General features: G+C 39.6%; 3 protein-coding genes across 4 annotated transcripts; 2 read left to right on the top strand and 1 right to left on the bottom strand.

The window, feature by feature from the left end:
• Nucleotides 1-214: 214 nt before the first annotated feature.
• LOC105828152 (obg-like ATPase 1) lies at nucleotides 215-18152 on the top strand. Of its 2 annotated transcripts, none has more exons than XM_012666369.3 (11): nucleotides 215-339; nucleotides 3100-3281; nucleotides 8282-8342; nucleotides 10610-10737; nucleotides 12683-12858; nucleotides 14968-15045; nucleotides 15152-15249; nucleotides 15322-15462; nucleotides 16881-16977; nucleotides 17234-17356; nucleotides 17436-18152. In XM_012666369.3, exons 2-11 carry the CDS (start codon nucleotides 3101-3103, stop codon nucleotides 17544-17546), a joined length of 1194 nt encoding a protein of 397 aa, XP_012521823.1. In that variant the 5' UTR covers nucleotides 215-339; nucleotide 3100; the 3' UTR covers nucleotides 17547-18152. The 2 variants fall into 2 exon arrangements, with proteins under 2 accessions (XP_012521823.1, XP_028047079.1); XM_028191278.2 differs by lacking the exon at nucleotides 215-339 and adding an exon at nucleotides 381-637.
• Nucleotides 3288-8275, top strand: LOC105828151 (adenylate kinase 9). The gene has a single exon (XM_012666368.2). The coding sequence runs from the start codon at nucleotides 4111-4113 to the stop codon at nucleotides 8149-8151; it is 4041 nt and encodes a 1346-aa protein (XP_012521822.2). The 5' UTR covers nucleotides 3288-4110; the 3' UTR covers nucleotides 8152-8275.
• On the bottom strand, nucleotides 17806-22173 carry LOC105828153 (uronyl 2-sulfotransferase). The gene is made up of 6 exons (XM_012666370.3): nucleotides 21501-22173; nucleotides 20087-20287; nucleotides 19591-19751; nucleotides 19039-19113; nucleotides 18698-18858; nucleotides 17806-18588 (listed from the first exon to the last, which is right to left on the bottom strand). The coding sequence occupies exons 1-6, from the start codon at nucleotides 21678-21680 to the stop codon at nucleotides 18440-18442; spliced, it is 927 nt and encodes a 308-aa protein (XP_012521824.1). The 5' UTR covers nucleotides 21681-22173; the 3' UTR covers nucleotides 17806-18439.
• Nucleotides 22174-22778: the final 605 nt, after the last annotated feature.

Raw genomic sequence — 22778 nt, 5'->3', positions numbered from 1 at the left:
TTTGTAAGGATTTTTGAAAGTATTAAGATAAACTGTTACCTATAAATAACGATAACTTCCGTAATCGTTAACCTCCCTAACCTCACTCCCTAATCTCGCGACGGGCGCTCGAGGAGTTTGGAATCCTCGCCCCCCGCGAAACTGCATCATCGACGGAGCGCCGGTACCGTGCGCGCACCGCGCGGATTCCAGCGGATAAGTGGAAACCCTGTAACCCCGTGTGCGGCTCCGCCGCCGGTCGGATCCGTGACGTCGTCTACGTGCCGTGCCGTGGTCCCGTGTGTATTCGACGCATCGTGCAACGACGTTAGTTACTGCGAGCGCATAACGCAACACGAGGTATATTTCGCCGGGGTATATTCCGCGCGACTTTTCCCCCCTCGTCTGTGAAACGGAGTGCTGCGGAGCGCGCTGCTTTTGATTTCGAACGAGCCCGACTCGGAACGGGAATGTATGCTATACGCGACGGAAATCGCGGAACGTCGCCAGGTGTTACGGATTTCTACGTGGCGCCGAGTTCGTCGCAGCGATACTCCGGCACCTACGCGTGGGATACGGATACGGTGCTCGTAAACCGCTAGAAATTCATTCGCGACAATTTAAAGATCCGACGACGTGCGATCGTTCCGGTAGCGAGGTAAGGTTAAGTTTTGCAGTGTGGTGCGGACGGTCGCTTCGCCCACCGGCCGCCACGCGGCAGCACCGCGTAGCGCCGTTTTATCTGCGCTGCGCGGTAGCCGGTGCTTAAACGCGATTGATTAAAAAAATTTCCAGGCCGCATTAATTAATATAATTACTAATAATTCAATCGTAATTAATTTATTCGATTATTTTGAAATAATCGAAATGAGATAAAACCAACACCGCCACCAGTAATGATTTAAATCTTAATGCGATTTTAATTTATTGGAACCTGTAAATTTATTGTTAATAGACTCAAACTATACGAGAAATACAATTGAAATCTAATTGCTATGCATTAGCAATTTATTTTATTATTTCCTTCGCAATAGAAATTTTTGTTACAGGCGGAAAAATTTATTATTTATCTTTTAAGTTTATAAATCCGTATACATTTTATTTTATCAAAATAAAACATGTTTAATCAAGATTAAATTTTTGTCCCTAAAGATTTTTAAAACATATGTATAAATTGTACTTATTTTTAGCTGTTTTCTATAAAACAGACAAAATTTAAAATAATTTTTGTATGTATAATACATATAAATGAAAATGATATAATTTTAATAATTTTTACTATGTTTTGCGACCAGTTTTTTACACAAAAATATTAGCAATATAATTTAAATTTTATTAAGTTTACTTAGAAATGATGAATATTATTATTTTTATAATGTAATTAATTTATCGAATTATTGTTTTATTAGCTCAAGTTCTGATGTCTATAACAAATGATTTAAATTGTAATTCTGATTTAACAAGACATTATACTTATTTAAACCTGTAAATTTGTTAGTAATTTAAACTACAGGAAATAATTATTAAGCACTAGAATTTATTTCATTATCCTTTTTACAACAGAAAATATTATAGCTGAAAGAAATTATCTATCTTTTAAGCATAAAAAATTATATGGATTTCCTTTTATTGCAAAATATTTAATCAAGTTTTATTTATTTCTGAAATATATATATAATAAAGTATAACATATTATAATAAATATTATATATGAAATTAAATATTTAATATATTTTATAAATTGTTTTTATTTTTGTATGACTCCGCAGACTTATGAAATGTAAAGAAATCTTTTTATATGCGTAACAAATATGGGAAAGTATTAATAGCTTTACTTCATTATGTTTTATAATTATTCTTTTGCACAAAAAGTTTGGCAATGTGATTTAGCGAATAGAATTACAAGGCGCGTTTAAAAACGATGAACATTATTATTTTTAAATCGCACGCACGGAGTCAGCGCGATTTTTAGCTCCTTCTACTAAAATACTTGATAATGACTTTTCGCATGTTATTATCAAAATGGGCTTGTCGAGGCGTCTTTTCTCGGTGAAGCATTTTGCGGATTTTTCGCGATTAACGACCAGCCTCCAGGCCACAGGTTCAATCTCGATCAGAGGCGGCATGGTGCGGCGCGTCTCCGAGATCGCCCATTAACCGTGCGTCTAGCGATCTGCAAAAGCGAGACGACGTCGTAAAAGGGGTGGGACGGTCACGCCGCGGCGCCAGGGCAGCTCTTCTCGGGCTCTCTCTCTCTCTCTCTCTCGCTCTCTCGCTCTCGCTCTCTTGGCTTTCGAGAGTAGCATCGCGGGCGAAACGCTTCTTCGAGAGATGCTCCTCCATTATCGTAATTTGCAAATTTCCCCGGGACCGCGATGAAAAACGACGAAGAGGCGCCGTGGTTTCGCGTTTGAAACGCGCGAGAGAGAGCGCGGAGCGAGGAGGGAGGGAGAGGGGACCGCTGCCAGGGGTGAAAAGAGAGGAGGAAGACGGCGGCGTGGCGTGGGGAGAGGAGGAACAGGAACCGCGAAGACGGTGGCGGATTGGCGGCCTCGGGCGCGGTTGCGGATTCTCGGCGTGATGCCGGTGATTCGCGGCTTTGGTGCCCAGTAATCCCGGGTTCTCTCCCTCCCCCCCTCCCCCTCGCGCGCGCCCGGCCATATTCCTCCTCCCGCGCAGCCCTCCGTCGGTCTTTGATACAGCGCGGCGGCCCGGCGTATCGTATACAACGGCGGGAGGGAGGGCAGTTCAATCTCGTGGTAAATACAGCAATCGCCCGCGATGTGCCGTCGTCCGCATTAATATAATTAGTCACCGCGAGCGTTCCGAGAGAGAGAGCAGCGATGCCGGGGAGCAACGGATTCCGTACCTCGCTCCCTCGCGCCCCGGGCGACGCACGCACGCACTCACGAAATATCGCAGCCGCGCTTAAGTATTTTCGGGGGATGCGAGAGTATCCACGGCGCGCAACACCCCCGGGCACCGAGTGCGCGACGGACGAAGTCGCCGTTAGCCAATTACCACGCCTCACGCGCGCGGCACTCGTTCCACAATTCGGGGAGACTTAGGTAACTCTCAGGCGGCGATATTAATGTCGATGTCTCTCCTGTATGTCACCAGCATGGCCCCGAAGAAGCCCGAGGAACCCGAGCGGAAGCCGCTCATCGGACGCGTTGGTACCAATTTGAAAATGGGCATAGTCGGGATACCGAATGTAGGGAAGTCGACTTTCTTCAACGTTCTCACCAAGAGCCAGGCGGCGGCCGAGAATTTCCCCTTCTGCACCATCGATCCTAATGAAAATAAGTATCCTGATATACTCTGTACGGTGTGAATCTCGTGAGTGACGTCATGAAAATTTTAAGTCTCGAGTCTCCTCAAACCCTCTTTCCCGCGTTCCTGTGATATTACATCATTAAAATGTAACCGAGTTATTTAACGATAACTTTTTTTATTAATCTTATTCACAATTTTGTTATTAACTTTTTTATTAATAATCAACTGAACTTTTTACTTTAAATTGCATATGTATTTACCATCATAGTGAAATTGTAATTTGCGTATATAGCGCATGTAATATAAACCTGCGGTGATGTAAGAAGAAAGGTGAATTATTCCCAAGAATGCACAGTATCAACCAATCATGTTTGAATAAATACCAAAAAGCAAAATGACTATACTTATACGGTCGATTACTAAAAGGTTGCAACACTTTATTTTTTGAAATAGATTTTGAAACGCAACCCCGCTTGTAGGGCGGTTGTACGTTATTGATTAAATCCATAAGTGAAAATCAATCTTCGACGAACAAGCTACGTTTCGACACTCAAAAAGTGTTGCAAAAAAATTTGCAACCTTTTAACAATGTATATATTAACACATTAGATCGTTTTTCTAAATATAATTGGCTGCTTTATTGTTTACTCTTACCTTGCATGCGCAATGTTTTATCCCTTTCTTCTTACATCATGATGTAAATACAAATATACGTATCGCACTCTAATTTATTGCACCAGTGTAGCAGTGCAGCGAAAGCAAACTGACCTTCCATTTCGATTTCGCTTGTTTAACCTTGCTTCGATATGCAGTCTCGTGACAAATTGTCGAAGTTACTGTTTAATTGCCCCAAAAATGTGCGATGAACTTCTAGAAAAGTCCGGGGAGAATCATACCGAGAAAGTTTCCGTCGACGGGTCGTTTGTCACGAAAAAGAGCTCTCTGGAATTGATCGGAGATTCTTATTGTGCGCCAGGGACTTCTGCAAACGTACGGTTTTCAATCGTCTATCCAAAGGCTAATTTGTATTACGCTTTTGCCGAAGATGTACATCCGACGAAAAGAATCGCCGCCGTTTCTGAGCTTTTCGAAAAGGGTGAGCTTTTATCGCAAGCTTTGCCTCGCGACGAACTTTTTGCGGATCAAGATCCTTATTTGAGAGACAAAGCTGTTAATCACTATCTTAGAACTGACCCACTGAGTTTCATTATTTTCGGGAAACCTGGATTAGATCATGACAACGTGGCATCGGCGATAGCTGATGCCTGGAACTGCGCTTTAATTTCACCCACCACGCTAATCCGAGAAGAGATTGATGCCGGGACTGACAAGGGCCGATACGTGGATAAAATTTTACGGCTCGGTAAATCTATAGGGCCGGAAATTCTTATGAATTTGATGCGCCGCAGAGTCCGGATGAGAGATGTCAAGCACAGAGGTTACGTCATTGGCTGTTTACCGTTTATTTCTGGCGACGTTAGCTCAGATCATTCCTCGTACTCCAGTCCTGTCTTGGATGCAAATGGCATTTGCTCAGAAGAGTGCGAAAACGCGGCAGTTAAATCCCACGAAGATCGGGTGACACTCGATAATTCAGGTTGCAAGAAGCAATTTGATTATCAGCGAGAAGTTTCTCGACAGATCGACGAGGTATTTGCCGTATGGCCGACAAGACCTTTGATAATTATTTATCTCGTGTGTCCGAAGCAGGATGTCGCGGGTGAATATGCGCGCCAGCGCGCGAGCCGTCTCGCAGGCGACATTTTTGACGAGAACAAGTTTACGCAATCATCTGAATCAAAATACGACACCTCGGAATCGGACGGCTCGTTCGAGTTCTCTCAAATTTTAAACGAATCTGATCGGGGATTGGTGAGGTTAATATCCGACAATATTGAGGTACAATGTGATCTTTATGAACGATTGGCGTTGCCAGTAATCGACAAGTGGATCCTCTCGCATGATCCTCAGCGTGTAATCTGCGTGGACGGTCGCAGCTCCGTACAACGAATACTTCAAATCCTTGAAACCCGCTTGAATACTTTGGCATTACCGGCGATTCTTCCGAGAGAAATGACCGAACGGGGCAACGACGCGCGTTTTCCAGGAACATCTCCGGAGATGAACCTGAGCGACGAGTTCGCGAAGGAATCCGCTGAAGAGGCTTTCGTGATTCTCAGGCGGAGGGAAGTCGTGTCTCTCAGATTCCCCTGGAGACTTTCCGCGTGGAAGTTTTACTGCCCTGTCGAGCTGGCTCAAGGACGAACCGTTGAGGGACTCCCACGGCACGCGGTACGATTTCTGGATAGGCTCTTTTTCCTCTCCTCTCGGAAAGCCAAGGACCTGTTTATCGAAAATCCGAGAACTTTTTTATTGCCGCCGAATCCGCGGCCGACCTGCAAGATGGCGGTGTTTGGACCGAAATACGCCGGTAAATCGGTACTTAGCGCAAGATTGGCGGAGGTTTTCGGCGGAACGGTGATAAATGTCGGTGAAATTGTGAGCGATCTGGTTAAGCAGCGCGAAAATTATGTGTTGCACGAGAATGATTCGAATATACGAGACTCGCTGAAGCTCAACGACATAGCGATCGACGAGAAGATTGACATTATTGTACAGAACATCAGGCGAATACCTGATGAGAAGTTAGAAGACGAGCTTCGAAGAGACGGCGGATACGTTGTCGATGGTATGTGCGTGGATGTTGAAGTCTGGCGAAAAATCGTTGAGGCTAACATCGCTTTCGAAGACATCATCGTTTTGTTTGAAGAAGAGCCGTACGCCTACCTAGTGAATAAATTCCGCATCTCCTCTTGCTTTGATGATTCTATAGAAGACATGGAAGCGGATCGCGAAGAAGAACGAAGAATATTGCATGAAGATGCGGAATGGGAGTACCTTGAACATTTGACGCGATTTGAATCGGAATGGACGAAGTTCGAGGGAGAAATTCCTGAATTTAAAGGAAACGTGATAAAGTGTAATCTCGCGGCTGTCGAGGATGTAGCGGAATACGTGATAAGTCACATTAAACGTCGTTTCGATGTCGTAACTACCGCTGCGAACATCGGGGAGGAAGATAAAACGAATGATACGTCGGAAGAGACGGCAGTGGAGAACGAGGCAAATTTCGCCGATAAAAATGCCGAAGAGGGACAAGAGGAAGGTCTCGCGTATACCATCGATCTTACCACAGCCGAACGACTTCTCGCCTGCGGCTACTACTTCCTCAGCTCCTTCGGACGATGGTGTCCCGTGCAAATGTACAGCGGCGCGTTGCCAATTTCAATGTTCCTGCCGATGAGATCCCGCGGTCAGATCTTTCCAGTCGTACGAGGTCCTTATGTTTATTTCCCTGCGGGCGAAGAGGCTCTCTCCGCATTTCTGAACGAGCCCTCGAAGTATCTCACACGGAGGGATCACCTCCATGCTGCCCTTCCCTTCCCGCTTCTTCCGCTTCGAATCTCCATCATCGGGCCGCCGAAATGCGGAAAGACAACGTTGGCTGATCGCTTCGCGAAAACGTACGGCATGAAGGTGATCACTCGCGGCAAGGCGTTGCGCCATATGTTGAGGTACTACCCTTGGACCGAATCGGCACGAACAATCGAGGATCAGCTCCGAGCCGGCCAGTCCGCTTCGATCGAATCTGTGGCGCGTGCCGTTCAAATGCTCTCCATAGGACCACGCGCGGCAACTCAGGGCTACATTCTAGTCGGCTGTCCCTCGAATCGTAAGGAAACCGAACAATTAACTGTCTTAGGAATACAACCGATGATTGTGCTTGATCTCAAGGCGGATCTGGAGTTCTGCCTCGAGTGCCTTTCTCGGAGTAACGACGGCACGAAGAGTCCGTTGAAGCTTCCCGCCGGTTTGCTGTCGCGACGCTACGAGGCCTGGCAAACGGATCAGGCGAGTTTTCGAGACTGGCTGAAAGAATTCTCGCGGAACGTCGTCGAATTGGACGCAACCAAGAGTAAGTGGCACGCGTGGACTCGCGCCGATCACGCGGTACGTTCACGATTTGCCGATATCTCGCTTTACTTCCGCGAAGCGAACCTGGACAAGGTCCACAGTCTAAGGCATATGTGCGTGTCACCGTACGAGTTTCGATCGCGGCAGAGCCGATTCGAGTCGTATTGTCCCGTTTGCTTGTTCCGCGAAAACACGTTGAAGATGTTGGCCCGTTCATCGGCGACCGGTCAGGGAATGGTCCAGTTCAGGGAATATTTCTACTGGATCTGCCCGCGACACGTGGACGCCTTCGTTAAGGACCCGCTGCCTTATCTTTCACCCGTTACCATGTCTCTCGTCGACGAACGACCTCGGATATTGCGAGAGACAGTCGATAGAGAGCACCCTTGTTGGGCGCGTCGTCTCCAGGTCGACGGGCTGTGTCTGGTAACGTACGTCGATGGCCTGCCGGATTGTAAACTGACGCCGGGCAGAGTCGACCTGGGTGTTATCCTCCAAGATAAGGTGTATCTCTTCTGCGGCGAGGAGTGCCGCGAAAAGTTTCTTGCGCAGCACGATAAATACTCCGAGACGGTTATCGCGTACCCTCGCGAACTCCCGCCGACGGGGGAGGAGTTGCCACGTCTGTCGGACCTGGATTTCCTAAAGCAAACGGTGGCGAAAATGTTGATCGAAGCGACGACGCTGGTAGCCGCCCGTCGTCCGAAGATATTCGGCCTGTCAGCGGATGTCAGCGCGGCGATTTGCATCGGCGTTCACTTGAAGACGCGCAACCGCGTGACCGAGGGCGCGACCGAGGTGGATATTTACGAGGCCGCGAGCAAGCGAATCGCGGGGCGAAACCGAATTATAGAGATCGTCACTGATACCATGAAGAAGAAGCTCAATCCCTATGTATACGTGCCAGAAATTTCCGATTAAATATCTCATTATCGTCGTACGTTTAATCATAATTATAATTATAACCAAGTCGTTGAATATCTGTATGTTTTGTTGTTAATCGCCCTTGCATCGTCAAGAATTCAAGCTATCTGATTTTCTTTTTCAGCACGTCGCGTTCCGGTACCCGACGCGAGATACGACTACCTCTGCGAATACTTTAAACCCGCTAGGTAAGAAACAGCGAGACGAATGTTCCCAAAGGACGTTGAACGTAGCGTAGAGTAAATGTGTACAACAGAATGGAGGCATATAGTACCACGTAAAGATGCACCCTCGTGAAGGGAAACGAGTCGGAATAACCGGGGACATTTCCATACTTCTTCGCTTTTATTCCCGGAGCAAGACGAGAGGCAGGCGGAAGGCGAGCGAGGGGGAGGAGAGCAGCGATCTGCAATGCAGATTGGTCTAAATTCGTCTACGAAACGCGAAGTCCCCGTTCGCCGCCAACGCTACTACACGTTTCTTTATTCGCCTCGGCACGTGATGCAGCATTCTTAATGCTAGCGGCATTGGCATCGGTAGATTTTCGAATAAAACAATTGGCAAATAACACGGCGGCGAGCCCGTGGACGGCACCTTAAAAATAATACAGTATCGATCGGGAAAACTGGCAAGCCGGTCATTTTCGATTATCGTCGAACGTGTCATCGCGGGCGAGAGGGCGATTCTCCTTGGCGAGAGAGTCCGACAGATAATATACTAGGATGTGTATATATACTATCAAGAAAAACCTAGAATTTTCAAGGAATTTCTTTTTTATCCTTCAAAGTTATAGAATTTTTATGCATTTTTATTGTAATTTAGAAAAATTTTTCAATTTTACTTGAAATTTTTAATTCTATCTTTTTCTTTTTGACAAAATTATTTCTTTTTATAATTTTTGATAATACAAAATGTCGGCAATTAATTTTCAATAAATATAGCATACATCCGTGTACACACATTTTCATGTAATTCGCAAATGTTTATTAAGAAATTTGTGACATTATAAAAGACAATATATTATTATAAATTGTGAATTTAATTATTGTTCTGTTTTTTATAGCTGCATTGAACTGCACTAACTGAACTGGCACAATAAGGTAGAATGAGAAAAAGTATACTTGTCTTACTTTAACTTATTGAACCAGTTCAGTAGTGCAACTATAAAAAAACAGACTACATATTTCATACTCTATACACATAGGCAAATATTTATTCTATTATAAGAAAAGCGATTACTTAATTTACTTTTTTCCTTTTAATAAGTAACGGTTATCTATACGGAAAAATAAAGAATTTTTTTTTATAATAGTTATAAAATATATACTAATTACAAATTTAGAAAAACTCATTAATATGTATTTAAAAAGGAAGTTTATATTTTTTTGACAAACATTATAAAATTAAATTTAAGAGAAAAAGAATCAGAGAGATATAGAAACCGAAAAAATAACGGTATTTTTTGGAAATTTTTTAGATAAAATTATATATGTGCGTAAATAAAATTTAATTTTATTTATACGAAAGTGCATGTTGTAAAAAATGAGCTCGATATTTTTATTTTTTTGCTTTCTAGAGCTAACACATATAGAGATTTAAAAAAAGCCAGTTGACACGATTCCGACAAAACAGTTAATTTGAATAAAAAAACCAAAATAATTCTTGTGATTCTATAATTAAAGTATGAGTAAAAAAAGATATAAAAAAATAAATTTATTTCACAGCTGCATTGAAAAATTCTGTTTCATCTGAGAATTTTGAATAAAATTCCTGAAGAAAACTGGGAAATTTTCTTACAAAATTTGCTCTACATCTTGTAATAAAACTCTCTCCTTCTCTTTTCGCTCAGCTTCATACGCGGATGCCTAAATGTAAATCGTGCTTGTCTTGCGCCAGATCCGACCGGGAATCGAAGCATTGAAAATGCGAAACAGCGTCGGATCAAAGAGCGGCCGATTCATCGGTACCCTCTCGCCCGCCCCATTATCATTGCGTTCTCGTTGTCTATATATGTCGGACCGACCCCGACTGCCGGCACGTGTCAGATGATTCGACGATCCGTGATGAAAGCCGGCTAATACACCATCTCCCTCCCTTCCTCTCCGCCATCTCTCCATTCGTCCACTTTCGTCGACGCCTCCCTTCAAAGGCTAATTGTTTAATGAGCCCGTTGGCATTAGCATTTAAATACACCTCGTTGTCACTGTCGTCCCCTCTGGTTTCCATTCCGCGCGCGTGCATGCCTACGACCTTTAATTCGCGATCATCAGTGACCTCCGTCGCGATGAAATCAGCGAGCGTGATCTGCCTCCTCGAAATTACCACCACGTGCAGCAGCCGATTACACGTGTGTCCCGCGATTTGGACTTTGACTAGTTTAGACTGTGATTAAAGCTGTGCCGTCCAACATTCACCCTCGTCTTGCGTAATTCTAATCAAAAATTCGTATTTTCAGCAAAGTTCCGGCCTTCTTACACGTAATGGACATCGCAGGACTGGTGAAAGGTGCCTCCGAGGGGCAAGGCTTGGGAAACAGTTTTCTCTCGCACATCGGAGCCTGCGACGGCATATTTCATCTTTGTCGTAAGTACACGCCACCATCGTTCGTCGTCATCCCCAGCTAAAGTTTGCTTGATTCGTTTCCGTTATTAATATTGTTTTAACGTTTCACGCACTGAAAAAAAGGCTTGGTCATAATAATCCAGCCTTGGTCAAAATTACCTAAAACCTTAGTGAAATAATTTCAACTAAACGTAAGGTGAATATAACAAAATAATGTAATTATAACGATATGTTTATTATTATTACCAAATGTTTTGTTAATATTATTATAATTTTGTTATTATTACTATATTTGTTTATAACAACCAAATATTTCAACAATATTATTACTAAATGCATTTTACAAGTTTATCAAGGATTTTTTTTTAGTACGCTGATATGCGTGATGTACATAAATCATACGTGTGTAAATAAATCACAGAGAAGCTAAATCACATACCATATTTTCACGGAACTGTTGTGATGAATAATCGCGACAAGAATGAATACAACAAAACAGAAAACTTTTTATTCGACAGATTAATCTCGATCGATATTTACCTACTTTGAACGTCCCTCTGAACGTGTAATCGCAGATGCAAACTTATTTTTACGACACGTGTACTTCGCTGGTGTTACGAGCACGTGTTATGACTGTCGTTAGCTATTTTCCCGGAAGCACGTTACATTACTGTCCTTCGCGATAATCCAAATCGATCGACCTGCATCTATTGTCGTGCATCTATATGTCCGTGTCACACGTGTCTCATATATAAATAACAAATAAAAAAAAGAAATCATCATTATAAATTTAAAGAATTTCTTATAGGATGTCTGCTCGGTCACGAGTGCATATTTAACGTGAACTTTGATTAACTATTCTAAAATTTCGAGTTATTGAAAAATTTAATTGATTAGAAATTATTTACGCATAAATTTTAATATTTATCATGACTAAAGAGAAATAGTATGCAGAACATATAATATAAATTATAAATTATTCCGTTTTTTTCACAAATTATAACACTAGAATATAACATTACAGTATTTATTATATAATGAATGACAATCTGTATTTTCGTCAATTTTGTCAGCAAAATTACAATCCACATTGCAAAAAATTACGTATTATAAACTGTGTTATAATATGAAGGTAACATATAAAAATAACATCAAAAAATATAACAATAACAATTGATCAATTTTTTGTAACACCTAAAAAATGATTGCATTAATATTGTTGTACTAGAGTAACATATGCAATTTATACAAAATTAATACAAATTATAAAACTTTCCTTTTGAGAGCTAATCGCCTTATTAAATATTACATATTAATATTATATATTACTAATTATATATTAATATTCAATTAAACAATACTTTTGTAAAATCTAATACATCTATATTTTTGAATAAAAATATTATAATTTCCGTGCTAATGTCAATATATACATTTCAATATATAATAAAAACTATTGTATTTCTTACTGTGCAATATTTTTTCCGCATAGAATGCGGAACGTTACGCTAAAATGAAAAAGTAAATTTATCTTACAGTGTACGCAAAGAGATACGTAATTGTTTTAAACTTATCGGCACGCGATATTTCCCACATCCACAAATCGTAATCCATGTATTTTACATCGCGATAATGTAACACGTAATAATTCGCTAAACGGCTGCTGATTCGTTTGAAAGAACGATCGTTAGGTATATATTATATTCGTACTGAAAATAACATTTCGAGGTAGTTCTGCCGGTTAATACGCCTTGGCAGGCCGCTGACAGGTGGTAATTTTTTCAATTAAACCAACCCGGCAATCTTCGCGTGGCGGTGGCGGCGGCGGCGGCTCGTTTAAACAGACAGACATGCGAACCCGCATTGAGACGAGCGTTACTTGCGAGCATCGGCGCAGCCCCCGGTTTCCGAGATTACGCTTCCTCGATCGGCGCTCGAGTTCGGTTTTAATTGTGCGTTTCATTAGGTGCCTTCGAGGACGACGATGTCACCCACGTGGAGGGTGATGTCAATCCCGTGAGGGACCTCGACATCATCAGCGAGGAATTACGACTGAAGGACTTGGAATTCTTAAACGTGCACCTCGAGAAGCTCGAAAAGCTCGTGATACGTGGTAATGATAAGAAGCTAAAACCCGAATACGTGAGTATATTGGATTTTTTAATTTTAGTATAGAATAAGTCTTTTAACGGGGAAACGCGCATTGAATGAAAAAAAATATTTTTGGAAGAGTGATCAGTTGTGCGAAAATTTTGCATCAGCCAAAAGTGTCTTTATTTGTAGAGTTTTATTAGCGTGCCATTTAGAAAGCTTACCGTTTACTCCGTATGTTATAATCGGTGTGCGAAATGTAACTACTGATTTTTCCTATATACACAGTGACACATATTACCCTGAGCTTATCGCGATAGTTTCGTAAAGAAACGAAGACGTTTCGAAAATTGCTGTTCTCAACTATGATAACGCCCAATCAACCTAATTCCACTGGTGCGTAAAACAACCACTTACGTATTTTACTTCCTGCAAACGCGACATTGCGTACAGAGCGCAAATCACGTAATTCGTATTCGATGCACTCGACCGTCTCATCTTTTCTCTCAGCTTTATTGGATCAGCATCGAAAGAATCTTTCACAATTCTATGAAATGAGACTTTCGAATAATTGACTGTTACTTCGCTATTTTATTAATTTATATAAAATAGAAATAGTGATAGGATTAAATATCTTACACGTTCGAATTTGTTTGCGCAATTTTGAACTCTCTGTGATTACCTATTTCGAAAAATAAAACCAATATTTTTTAAGTAGATTTGAATATTTTGAAAAACAAAAGAATCAATTCCAAATGAACTCGAAATACGTTTGAAATACATTCAAATTATTTATGAGTACTTTATTAAAAATTTTATTCTCCTAACATTTTCTTAGTAATTAGTTTTTTAATTATTCTTAGGATTTGAAGTTATTTATAAGTATAATAATATATACAAATTTTCTTGTAAGTCAATATTATTCGAATTCTTAGAAAATAAAACTTGATCACACAGAAAAAAAATATTTTGACAATATCTTTTGTTTCAAAATGAAAATCTTGAAATAAGATTATATTGCATTAAATCAAAAAAATTTACTTGAATGAATGAAGATTTATTTTAAGATTTTATATAGTTTAATCAAGAAAATAATATTCTTGTTATTTAAGTATAATTTTCTTAGAATAAAATTATGAAAACGATTATATTATATTCTTGAAATAACAATTATAGTATTGAAATGAGACTACAATATTGTTGAAATGTTTCACGTCAACATTTTCAAATTCTTCCAAAAAGATTATTATATTGTGATGTATATATGAAACAATGAAGAGTTAATTTGACACTTGCTTTTTTCTGTGCAATAATAATTGAGTAAAACTTGAAAATTAGACAATAAAACTTTATTATCGGATTTTTAAGTATATATTAAACTTGATTCTATTTTTAAAGATAAAAGAATGAAAACCAAGTTTGAAGTATTTAAACGTGCTCACTTGAAAAAGTATTATTTCTCTCTATTCTTACGTTGTTTTTAAAAACTATAACAATTGTGCGAAGTTTTGTACGACGTTATAAAATCGCAAAATCGTCTGTGATACGTTGCAGGCGTGTATTTCATATAGTTTTTACACGAAAAATTTCCCAAAAAGACCAATATTATTCAGATTATTATGCCGAATCGATTTCACTGAACTGCTCTTTGTCACCGAGAGCCCGAATTTCCTCGCGCGTTTCTTTCTGTCACTCGCTCGATGTTCATACATACGCGGCACATGAACGTCTATCGAGTACAGTACATTTGCAGCCCCCTTTGTCAGGCCAACTGCGAAATTACCGAGGAAATTAAGAGAACGCGGGCGAAACGAGGCTTCCTGGAACGAGTCGATCGCCGGATTACCCTCCTTCCGCGGATTGACCCACGGCAATTACTGATCTCCCCCTCGTTCTCGACTTTGCAATTTGGCAAAAGTTTTCGAGAATTCGAAGCTACCTTTTCGTCCTTTCTCTCTCTCTAATGGGACCGCGTGCTCGACTAATCCAGTACGATCCTCTAATCACTATTCGATCGCGAAATTATCCTACTCGATGGCCCACGTTCGTGCATTCGAATGTCTGGCGAATGTCGAAGTCGTTACGTTTGATTGTCGAGAAATAAAATTGTTATGTAACAAGAGCGGATTGAATTGAAAATCTTTAACTTGTGTGTCGTAGGATACGCTTCTGAAGGTGAAGGGCGTCCTGGCAGACGAGAAAAAACACATCAGGTTCGCCGATTGGAGTGCCAACGATGTGAGTTGAAAAATTTTACTTGTGCGTGTAAATTTATCGTGAATTATTAAAAGGAGGGAGTTTTCCATTTTGATTTCATATTACGCTTTATTTTTTACTATTTTAGATTGAAGTATTGAACAAATATCTGTTCCTCACGTCAAAGCCGATCATTTACTTGGTAAATCTGTCGGAAAAGGATTACATACGCAAGAAAAACAAATGGTACGCGAGATTTAAAGAACCGCTTCGCTTGTTGTAATTCACTTTGGTTATATCTCTCGTAATTTTCAACAGGTTAATCAAGATAAAAGAGTGGGTCGACAAGAACGACCCGGGCGCGGTGTTAATCCCTTTCAGCGGCGTCTTCGAAAATAAGATTCTCGATATGGACGAGGCGGAGCGCGCAAAATACTTCGAGGAACACAAAGTCACCAGGTTGGTATCTCCTCCTTCCCGGCTTCCACGGTTCGGTTATAACGATTATTAACATTTTGCCCTCTTAAATGTTACTGTGTCGCACTCGCAAAATAAGGGGGTACGGTGCGACCCGCACACTCGTTTACCACCGCCTTAAAACTTAGAGAAATTCGGTAGTGTGGCTCTTTCGCATACGTCTCTCCGGTTGCGGCGACGATGAAGCGCCGCAAGATTGCAGGGAAAAGAAGTGGTTCGGACGTTCGTAAAATCCGTCCGCGGCGAACGCGTCTCTCTCCCCCGGGACCGACTTCGGGGAGTTCCCACATTTAGCTATGCACCGAGTTATTCTCTAACGGTAATAATAATGGTGGGCACGGTCGGCGCGTCTAGACCCCCTGTCCCACTCTCACCACCGCGCGCGCGGGGACGGCTAATAAAAACCGTGGCCGGGCCTGGACCGCGGCGCATTATATTTTTTTACGAACGGCTATTCAAATTCTTGCAAAATTGCATAAAAACCCCTCCCGCTCTCGCGGGCATGCCGGTATAATCGAGGAGGTGGGTGGAGCGAGAACGTAATCATCGGTGGTTCGGCAATTGGATTGGTTAGCGGGTCATTCGTACCCCAGGGCAATGCGTGCGTTGCACGTGGTATAAACGCGTTATAGACTTGCATCACGATCTCCCCCCTCCCCCCACCTCTCTCTCTTTCTCTCGTTTGAGTGAATTTTAATCGAGTCGATGCAGTTGTAATTATGAACCGAGTCTCTTGATTAGAGCATTGAACAACCATTGAATTAAATCCAACACAACATACTAGAAAATGCTTTAATAAGGGGGAGAAAGAGATGCGGATGTGTTGGGAAATATTTAGAAGAAATAAACGGTGAGCGAGAGGAATATATGTTTACTACTTTTTCTGCAACGTTTATTATGTAATATCTCCCAGAGACTTTCGCGGTAGCGAGGAAGTAGAAGAGCGTTCTCCGCGATGCGTCTCCCAAATTCTCCTAATGATCGGGGAATACAAACGAAGGGACGAGAGACACCATGATTTTATTTCGAGACCGCAGATAACCGAGGCGCCATCGGTGAAATAGGTCCCCGGTCGGAGTCGGAATGATAAAATTGCGGTATTAAGTCGTTCGGCTTTATGTGTATTCTCTGAACTCTCGGACTCCTTCGCCGGGCCCACCGCGCGTCGGACGGCTCCACTTGTGATAACCCGTCATTATAGACGATATTTGGCCCGAGACAATCTTATTCCACAATTCGGGACACTTCCCGCTTTGACCGCGGACGCGCCTTATTTTTTCATGATTCACGGAAAGTGAAAAACGTACGTCTGGTACTCGGTAATAGATAGCAAACACCTATCTTGGTCTTAGTAAAAATAAAAACATACTTATTTACTGTTCTTTTTTTTTTCTATTTAGTGCACTTGACAAAATTATCACACAAGGATATAAGGCGCTACAACTGCAATATTTCTTCACGTGCGGCCACGACGAGGTCAAGGCGTGGACGATTCAGGTAGGATTCATAATGCAATAAAGTTAAATTAAAAATGTATATTGATTTAAAATACATGAGAAAATTTTATATAGATTTGTGAAAAAATTATTTGAAAAATTTTAATTTTAAAAAATTTAAAAATTATACATTTTTAATGTACCTGTTTTTTATTATTACTTGTATCTCTCTTCCTTTCATTAAACATAATATAAATTTTATTTTTATTTATTAGCGTGTTAATTTAATATAAAGATATGTTTTATTAATTTTGCAGAAAGGCACAAAAGCGCCTCAAGCTGCTGGAAAGATACATACGGATTTTGAAAAAGGATTTATCATGGCTGAAGTGATGAAATATGAGGATTTCAAGAACGAGGGCTCGGAAGCAGCAGTAAAAGTACCTGAAACAATTTCTATATTCAATATACGATGTGACATTTTTTTTACTTATTACACATATTTTGTTTTCTTGTCAGGCCGCTGGAAAATACAGACAACAAGGACGTAATTACGTAGTCGAGGATGGTGACATTATTTTCTTCAAATTTAACGCAGGCGCCGGATTAAAGGACCCCAAAAAGAAGTGATGCCACGCGTTTCTCATGTTGTTGCTCGTCCATCTGTACATCAACATGATCCTGTTATCCTGTTGCATGCATCATCCACGCGTCAATCAAGCCAACTCGCTTTCCAGTCCTCCCTGACTCTTTCATTTATGATAAACATGTGTACACGCTAATGACGATGATATTTTTATATTTTTATTCTCTGCAGCATATGTGTGTATAAAAAATTAATTATGCTCGCAATAGATTGCAAGGCGAGTTTATTGCGATAATTTCAAAATTTTTTTCGATCAAAGTTATATGTAGAAAACAACGTACTTTAGCAACATTGTCCACGTGTTATTATTTTTTTTTATAAAAAATAATATTGTCTACAAGAGAAAGAGATGATATTTTTACATTTCATGTACGTAATTGGCTGTTTATATATAGATCGTATTCTATATTTTTCGTTTTTGGTGAGAAATGTGCGGACACAGTAAAAGAGAATGAAAGGAAAAGGGGATGACGTGTGTGTAAAGCATTTCTTTGTACTCTTCTGTATTTATTCTATAAATATTAAATTACATTGACGTAAAAGGATTGTAGCGACTTCATAATTTGCGAATAAAATAAGAGTTATGAATATGTTATTCCAGCAAAATGCGCTACAATCGATAAAAACACGCAATCGTATAGCTACCAACAACTTATCCTCTATGTAGGATGGTGTATGTGGTTACGGAGTCAACCTCTAGATGGCACGAGAAGTTCATATTTGTTTCTTTGGTACAATAATTACGAAGTTATAAAAGAAGACTTATATTAATTCTCTTTTCCTATTTAATCCTTTTAACGCGAAAAATTTGTCACTGATTGTTATTCAAGATTTACTTTTCAATAATTGTTTTATCTACCTTCCTCAAACTATCTTTTCAATTGTTGTTAAATGTTTTATTGAGAAGTCGAGATTTCAGCCATTGATAAAATTCTACCTCTTGTACAAGCACTTTTCTCAAGACTGCGTCTTTAACTTGTAGCTTTAAAATTGCCGAAGAAATGAGCGGATGCTTCTCTCTTGGTCCTGTACATAAGAAAAATTAATGTGAAAGAATGACAGAATTGAAACGCTCAATTGATAAGATTACATTACATAGATATATGAACTGGTAAATATTGATACGAGTACTTACGAAAATGATCATAGACGCGGATAGCTCCCTTAAAAAAATAGGGAAATTCGACTGCGAGCGCGTTTAGCGACTCCTCCATGTAATCCAATATGCCAACAACAGGATACCATCGAACAACATTTGCTTTAGCGCGTTCCATCGCCCACGTGTTATTTCGTTCCCTGGAGGAAAAACACGTGTGTAACATGAAAATCAATAGCGGCCACTCCACTTCTTTTTTTTCACCCGCAAAATTGTTTATCTTCACTCAGCACGTCCAGATAAAGTAACAGAAATGACTACTTGGTACGCAATAAAATGTTATATGAGATTTATTAATTAACAGAAATGTTAATACGTACGTGCAACGCGGATCTTGTCCGCAAAAATAAGGTATAACTCCATGGTAAAACGTTTTTTCCTCTCCTTTTCTATATCTGAATCGTGTCAAAACAATATTCAATAATTAATGTACAGTCATGATATGTTAGATAACAATTATGATAAAATTGAAAGAAAGCTAGCGAATGTATATGTAATGTGTTCATTACATAATATTGTAGAATTATATAATATTTCTTATGTGATTTTATATACAATAAATATTAAATTGATACTTAAATTGATAATTTAATACTGATATTGATAAGGATCTATGTTTAATTTGAAAACTGTTTTAAGAATGAAAGAAATGACGCGCAGTTTAAAGAATGTATAGTATGTATAAAATCACACATAAAGAAGTATTATTTAGCTCTCCTATGCCTATGGTCGTTCGTTTGGTGTTCTTTCTATTTTAATGGTGCAAAACAATATTATTATTTCAAAATAGAACTTCGTTATCTATAAATATTTTCTCTCTTTTCCTGTCCTCCCTTTTCACTCTCTGATCTTTTAAATAAATATGTATATACCTTTGCCAAATTCGTGGATCCAAAGGATTTCTCACTAAAGATATAAAGGTGGGCCCTTGCCGTCGAAATTCCGAGAAATTTATGAATCTCACGTCTCCGTCAAAAGTCAAAGGAATAGCTTCTTGCCTGATAATACTCGAAATTTCTTCCACTAACAACTCCTGTCAAATCAAACCTCAAAAATCTTATACCTCATTTACAATAGTAGTAGTAGAAGTAATAAAAAATAAGCAATAAGCAAATTAACCGATTTTATTCTCACGATTGAAGAATAATTTAATGAATTGTTATTACCCCATTTGCTTATTGCTTACTACTACTACCGCTACTGCCATTGTAGACGAGATTATTATGGCTTCCAACATGAATAAGTAATGATGCATGAAAAAGCTTTTGTAACATATCGTAAATAAAAAAAATGTTTAAACTTTTCAGAGATTTTACAGCAAGTTAAAAGAATCTTTATAAAAATCTCGGAGAGAATTCTCTCTCGAACCTGCCGTGAATTCGACAAGAGTCCATGATCGCTCGACGGCAGACGTATGTGCTTGAAAGCGTTGTATCCTTGTAACCGCTGCAGGATCAACACTATCAGTTCGGCGCCCGCGCCGGGTATGCGTGTCAGCATGAGAACGTGCTTCTGCTTGTATGGCAAGTCACCCAATTCGGCGAGGGAGGGTGTGACGTACCGATGCGCCTGTTTAACAGTTGTACACAAAAAAAAAGCAAGTGTCAAATTAACTCTTATAATATATTCATATGAACGCATTCATTGTTTCTATATATACGCAACAATATATCATTTTCTTAGAAGAATTTTAAAATCTTGAATTTCAACAATATTATAGCCTTATTTCAATACTATAATTGTTTTTTCAAAAATATAATATTATTATTTTGATAATTTTATTCTAAAAAAAATTATAATCTTCGATTTGAACATACAGTATTTTCTATCCAACATTTTTTTATTTCCATTCAAGAAAATTATTCTTAAATAACAAGAATATAATTTTCTTAATTAAACTATACAAAATCTTAAAATAAATCTTTATTCAAGTAAATTTTTTGTATTTAACGCAATATAATCTTATTTCAAGATTTTCATTTAGAACTAAAAAGGTATTGTCAAAATAACAATATCCTTTTTTTCTGTGTAACAATAGTAAAATTGCGAGATGCAAGCGTCACCTTTCGCGACATAAATGGGCATTGGCATCTTTTTTTTTTAATGAAAAGTATCTTATCTAGTCTAGTTTTTTAAATGGGGATGTTGTTACACTCTAATAAAACATTACCGTTATTAGGTTTTAAGATAATAATTATTCCGGGTCCGATCGAGTTTTATTATTAATTTTTCGAAATTTCACAGGCGAATTTAAATTAAATAGAATATTTACTTTAGTTTCCTTATCAAAAAGAAAAGATTATTTTTTTAATTTAAAAAAAAAAGCATTAATCGTGTCAATTAACTGTATGTAAATGGCCGACTATTCGGCACGATTACATGTATAATTCTGTAATAACGTAAAAGCACAGGCGCCAACGCTCCATCGTATGTATGCCTCACGCTGAAGGAATGCATTCTCCATTGCGCAAGCACAAGTCATCTCCAGCGCATTACTTAGAGACTCTGCATCCACCGTCCTCGCTAATTAAATACAAAATTAAATCGAGATATACCTCGCAGAAACGTGTCTTGACTTGATGTACGCTCGGAGAATATATTAAACATAACTAGGCAACCTGGGGCAACCTAACGTAACACAACCAAGATATATATGTAACGTTCTGGGTTATACTGATGGCGGGACGCGCAAAATTTTCCAGGCAACGCCAGATTGACATCTCGACGTTGCACGTCTTACTTATATGTATAAACGTTGATTAACGTTTATATAAATCTTCACCTGGCTACGAGGGATCCATCGATCATCGGCGCGCGACGCTTCCTGCTCCTTAAACGCGCTACGCTTCTCGGCGATAGCCGCGGGCCCGAGTAAGTCCGTGGACGACCGCGTGTTCAGAACGATAAGGACTATCGTCAGACACGTGGAAAGCGATAGCAAGAGGCCGCGATTTCGACGCATTATGGTTCTTTTTTTCTTTTTTTAATTACATTACCAAACACACCGCGCCGGTGTGACTTCGTGAGTTTCTTCTCCTCGAGAGGATTAACCGCGGCCCCAAGTCACCGAGTAACTGAGGAGAGAATGTTAGTGGGTCAGACCACCGTAAACTGCGTGATCCCTACATCTTCGGCGCAGCCTACGACCCCCACCGATCGGTCGATTGGGTGAAACGCAACATTTCACTTTCCAATGCATATTGCAATCGGACGGCGCGTTATTCACGCGCGGCTCCGCGTGACTCATTCCGTAAGGGCGACTTCAACCGGATCCGAATCGACCTGATCGGCGATCAATTGGCGAAATTGCCCGCGGTAAAATTTCGAGCCACGTCATTCCTCGTCCGTGATCTTTTTCCTTCTGCGCCGAGAAGAAAATTGTTGTTAATTTGACTAAATTTTTCAACTAGATTAAATTTATTCAGTTCAGGTATTTATGCAATTAATTTAAATACATAAAATACTTGAACTTTAAGTATTTATATATTTGACTGAAATACACAAGTAGTTGAATTGAAGAAATCTAATTAAGTTGACAAATTTAATCAAATCAACAACTTTTTTTTCTCAGCGTATCAAAATTGTTCTAGATGTAGATTAGCAGAATACGTATGAACAAGTATCATTTGACAAACATTAATTACCGATCAAGGGAATATTCTAGTTTAGAACCAAATTTTTATGCTATCTTTTCATATTAAAAAAAATATGTTTAAAATTTTTTTATTAAAAACCAACTATAAATATGCGTCGCATACAATATTGAATAAGGTCATGAACGAAAAAAGTTGCTCCACAATTCCAGCTATTCTGCTCATCTGAAACGAAAACCAAAGAGATTTTCAATTAATCTGGGTAAATATGGCGGATCCACTATGGCAGATTGAAATAGTAAATTAAAAGACTACATCTTTCTACGCGTTTTTTTCATCATTTCGTAAAAGGAAACCGCTCTCAGTTAAAACAAGAGTCACGAAAACGTGGCGCATTCGACGTTACTTATTTTTTCTTTATTTTTAATGTCAATAGTTGAATTAATTAATTGCGAATTTGAATCATA

This window comes from Monomorium pharaonis, chromosome 11, assembly GCF_013373865.1.
Source record: "Monomorium pharaonis isolate MP-MQ-018 chromosome 11, ASM1337386v2, whole genome shotgun sequence".
In the NCBI taxonomy this organism is placed as follows: domain Eukaryota; kingdom Metazoa; phylum Arthropoda; class Insecta; order Hymenoptera; family Formicidae; genus Monomorium; species Monomorium pharaonis.
The sequence above is the reverse complement of the archived record's forward strand: the minus strand, read 5'-3'. Positions and strand labels throughout refer to the sequence as shown.

Bases quoted from the DNA above. Each gene is read 5' to 3' on its own strand.
- LOC105828153 (XM_012666370.3), bottom strand. From the start codon at position 21,680: ATGCGTCGAAATCGCGGCCTCTTGCTATCGCTTTCCACGTGTCTGACG. The intron at 19,114-19,590 runs GTATATACATAT...GACACGATTCAG, and splicing joins GATCCACGAATTTGGCAAAG to ATATAGAAAAGGAGAGGAAA. The intron at 18,589-18,697 runs GTAAGTACTCGT...TCTTATGTACAG, and splicing joins CCGCGTCTATGATCATTTTC to GACCAAGAGAGAAGCATCCG.
- LOC105828151 (XM_012666368.2), top strand. From the start codon at position 4,111: ATGTGCGATGAACTTCTAGAAAAGTCCGGGGAGAATCATACCGAGAAA.
- LOC105828152 (XM_012666369.3), top strand. From the start codon at position 3,101: ATGGCCCCGAAGAAGCCCGAGGAACCCGAGCGGAAGCCGCTCATCGGA. The intron at 8,343-10,609 runs GTAAGAAACAGC...TCGTATTTTCAG, and splicing joins GAATACTTTAAACCCGCTAG to CAAAGTTCCGGCCTTCTTAC. The intron at 15,046-15,151 runs GTGAGTTGAAAA...TTACTATTTTAG, and splicing joins CCGATTGGAGTGCCAACGAT to ATTGAAGTATTGAACAAATA.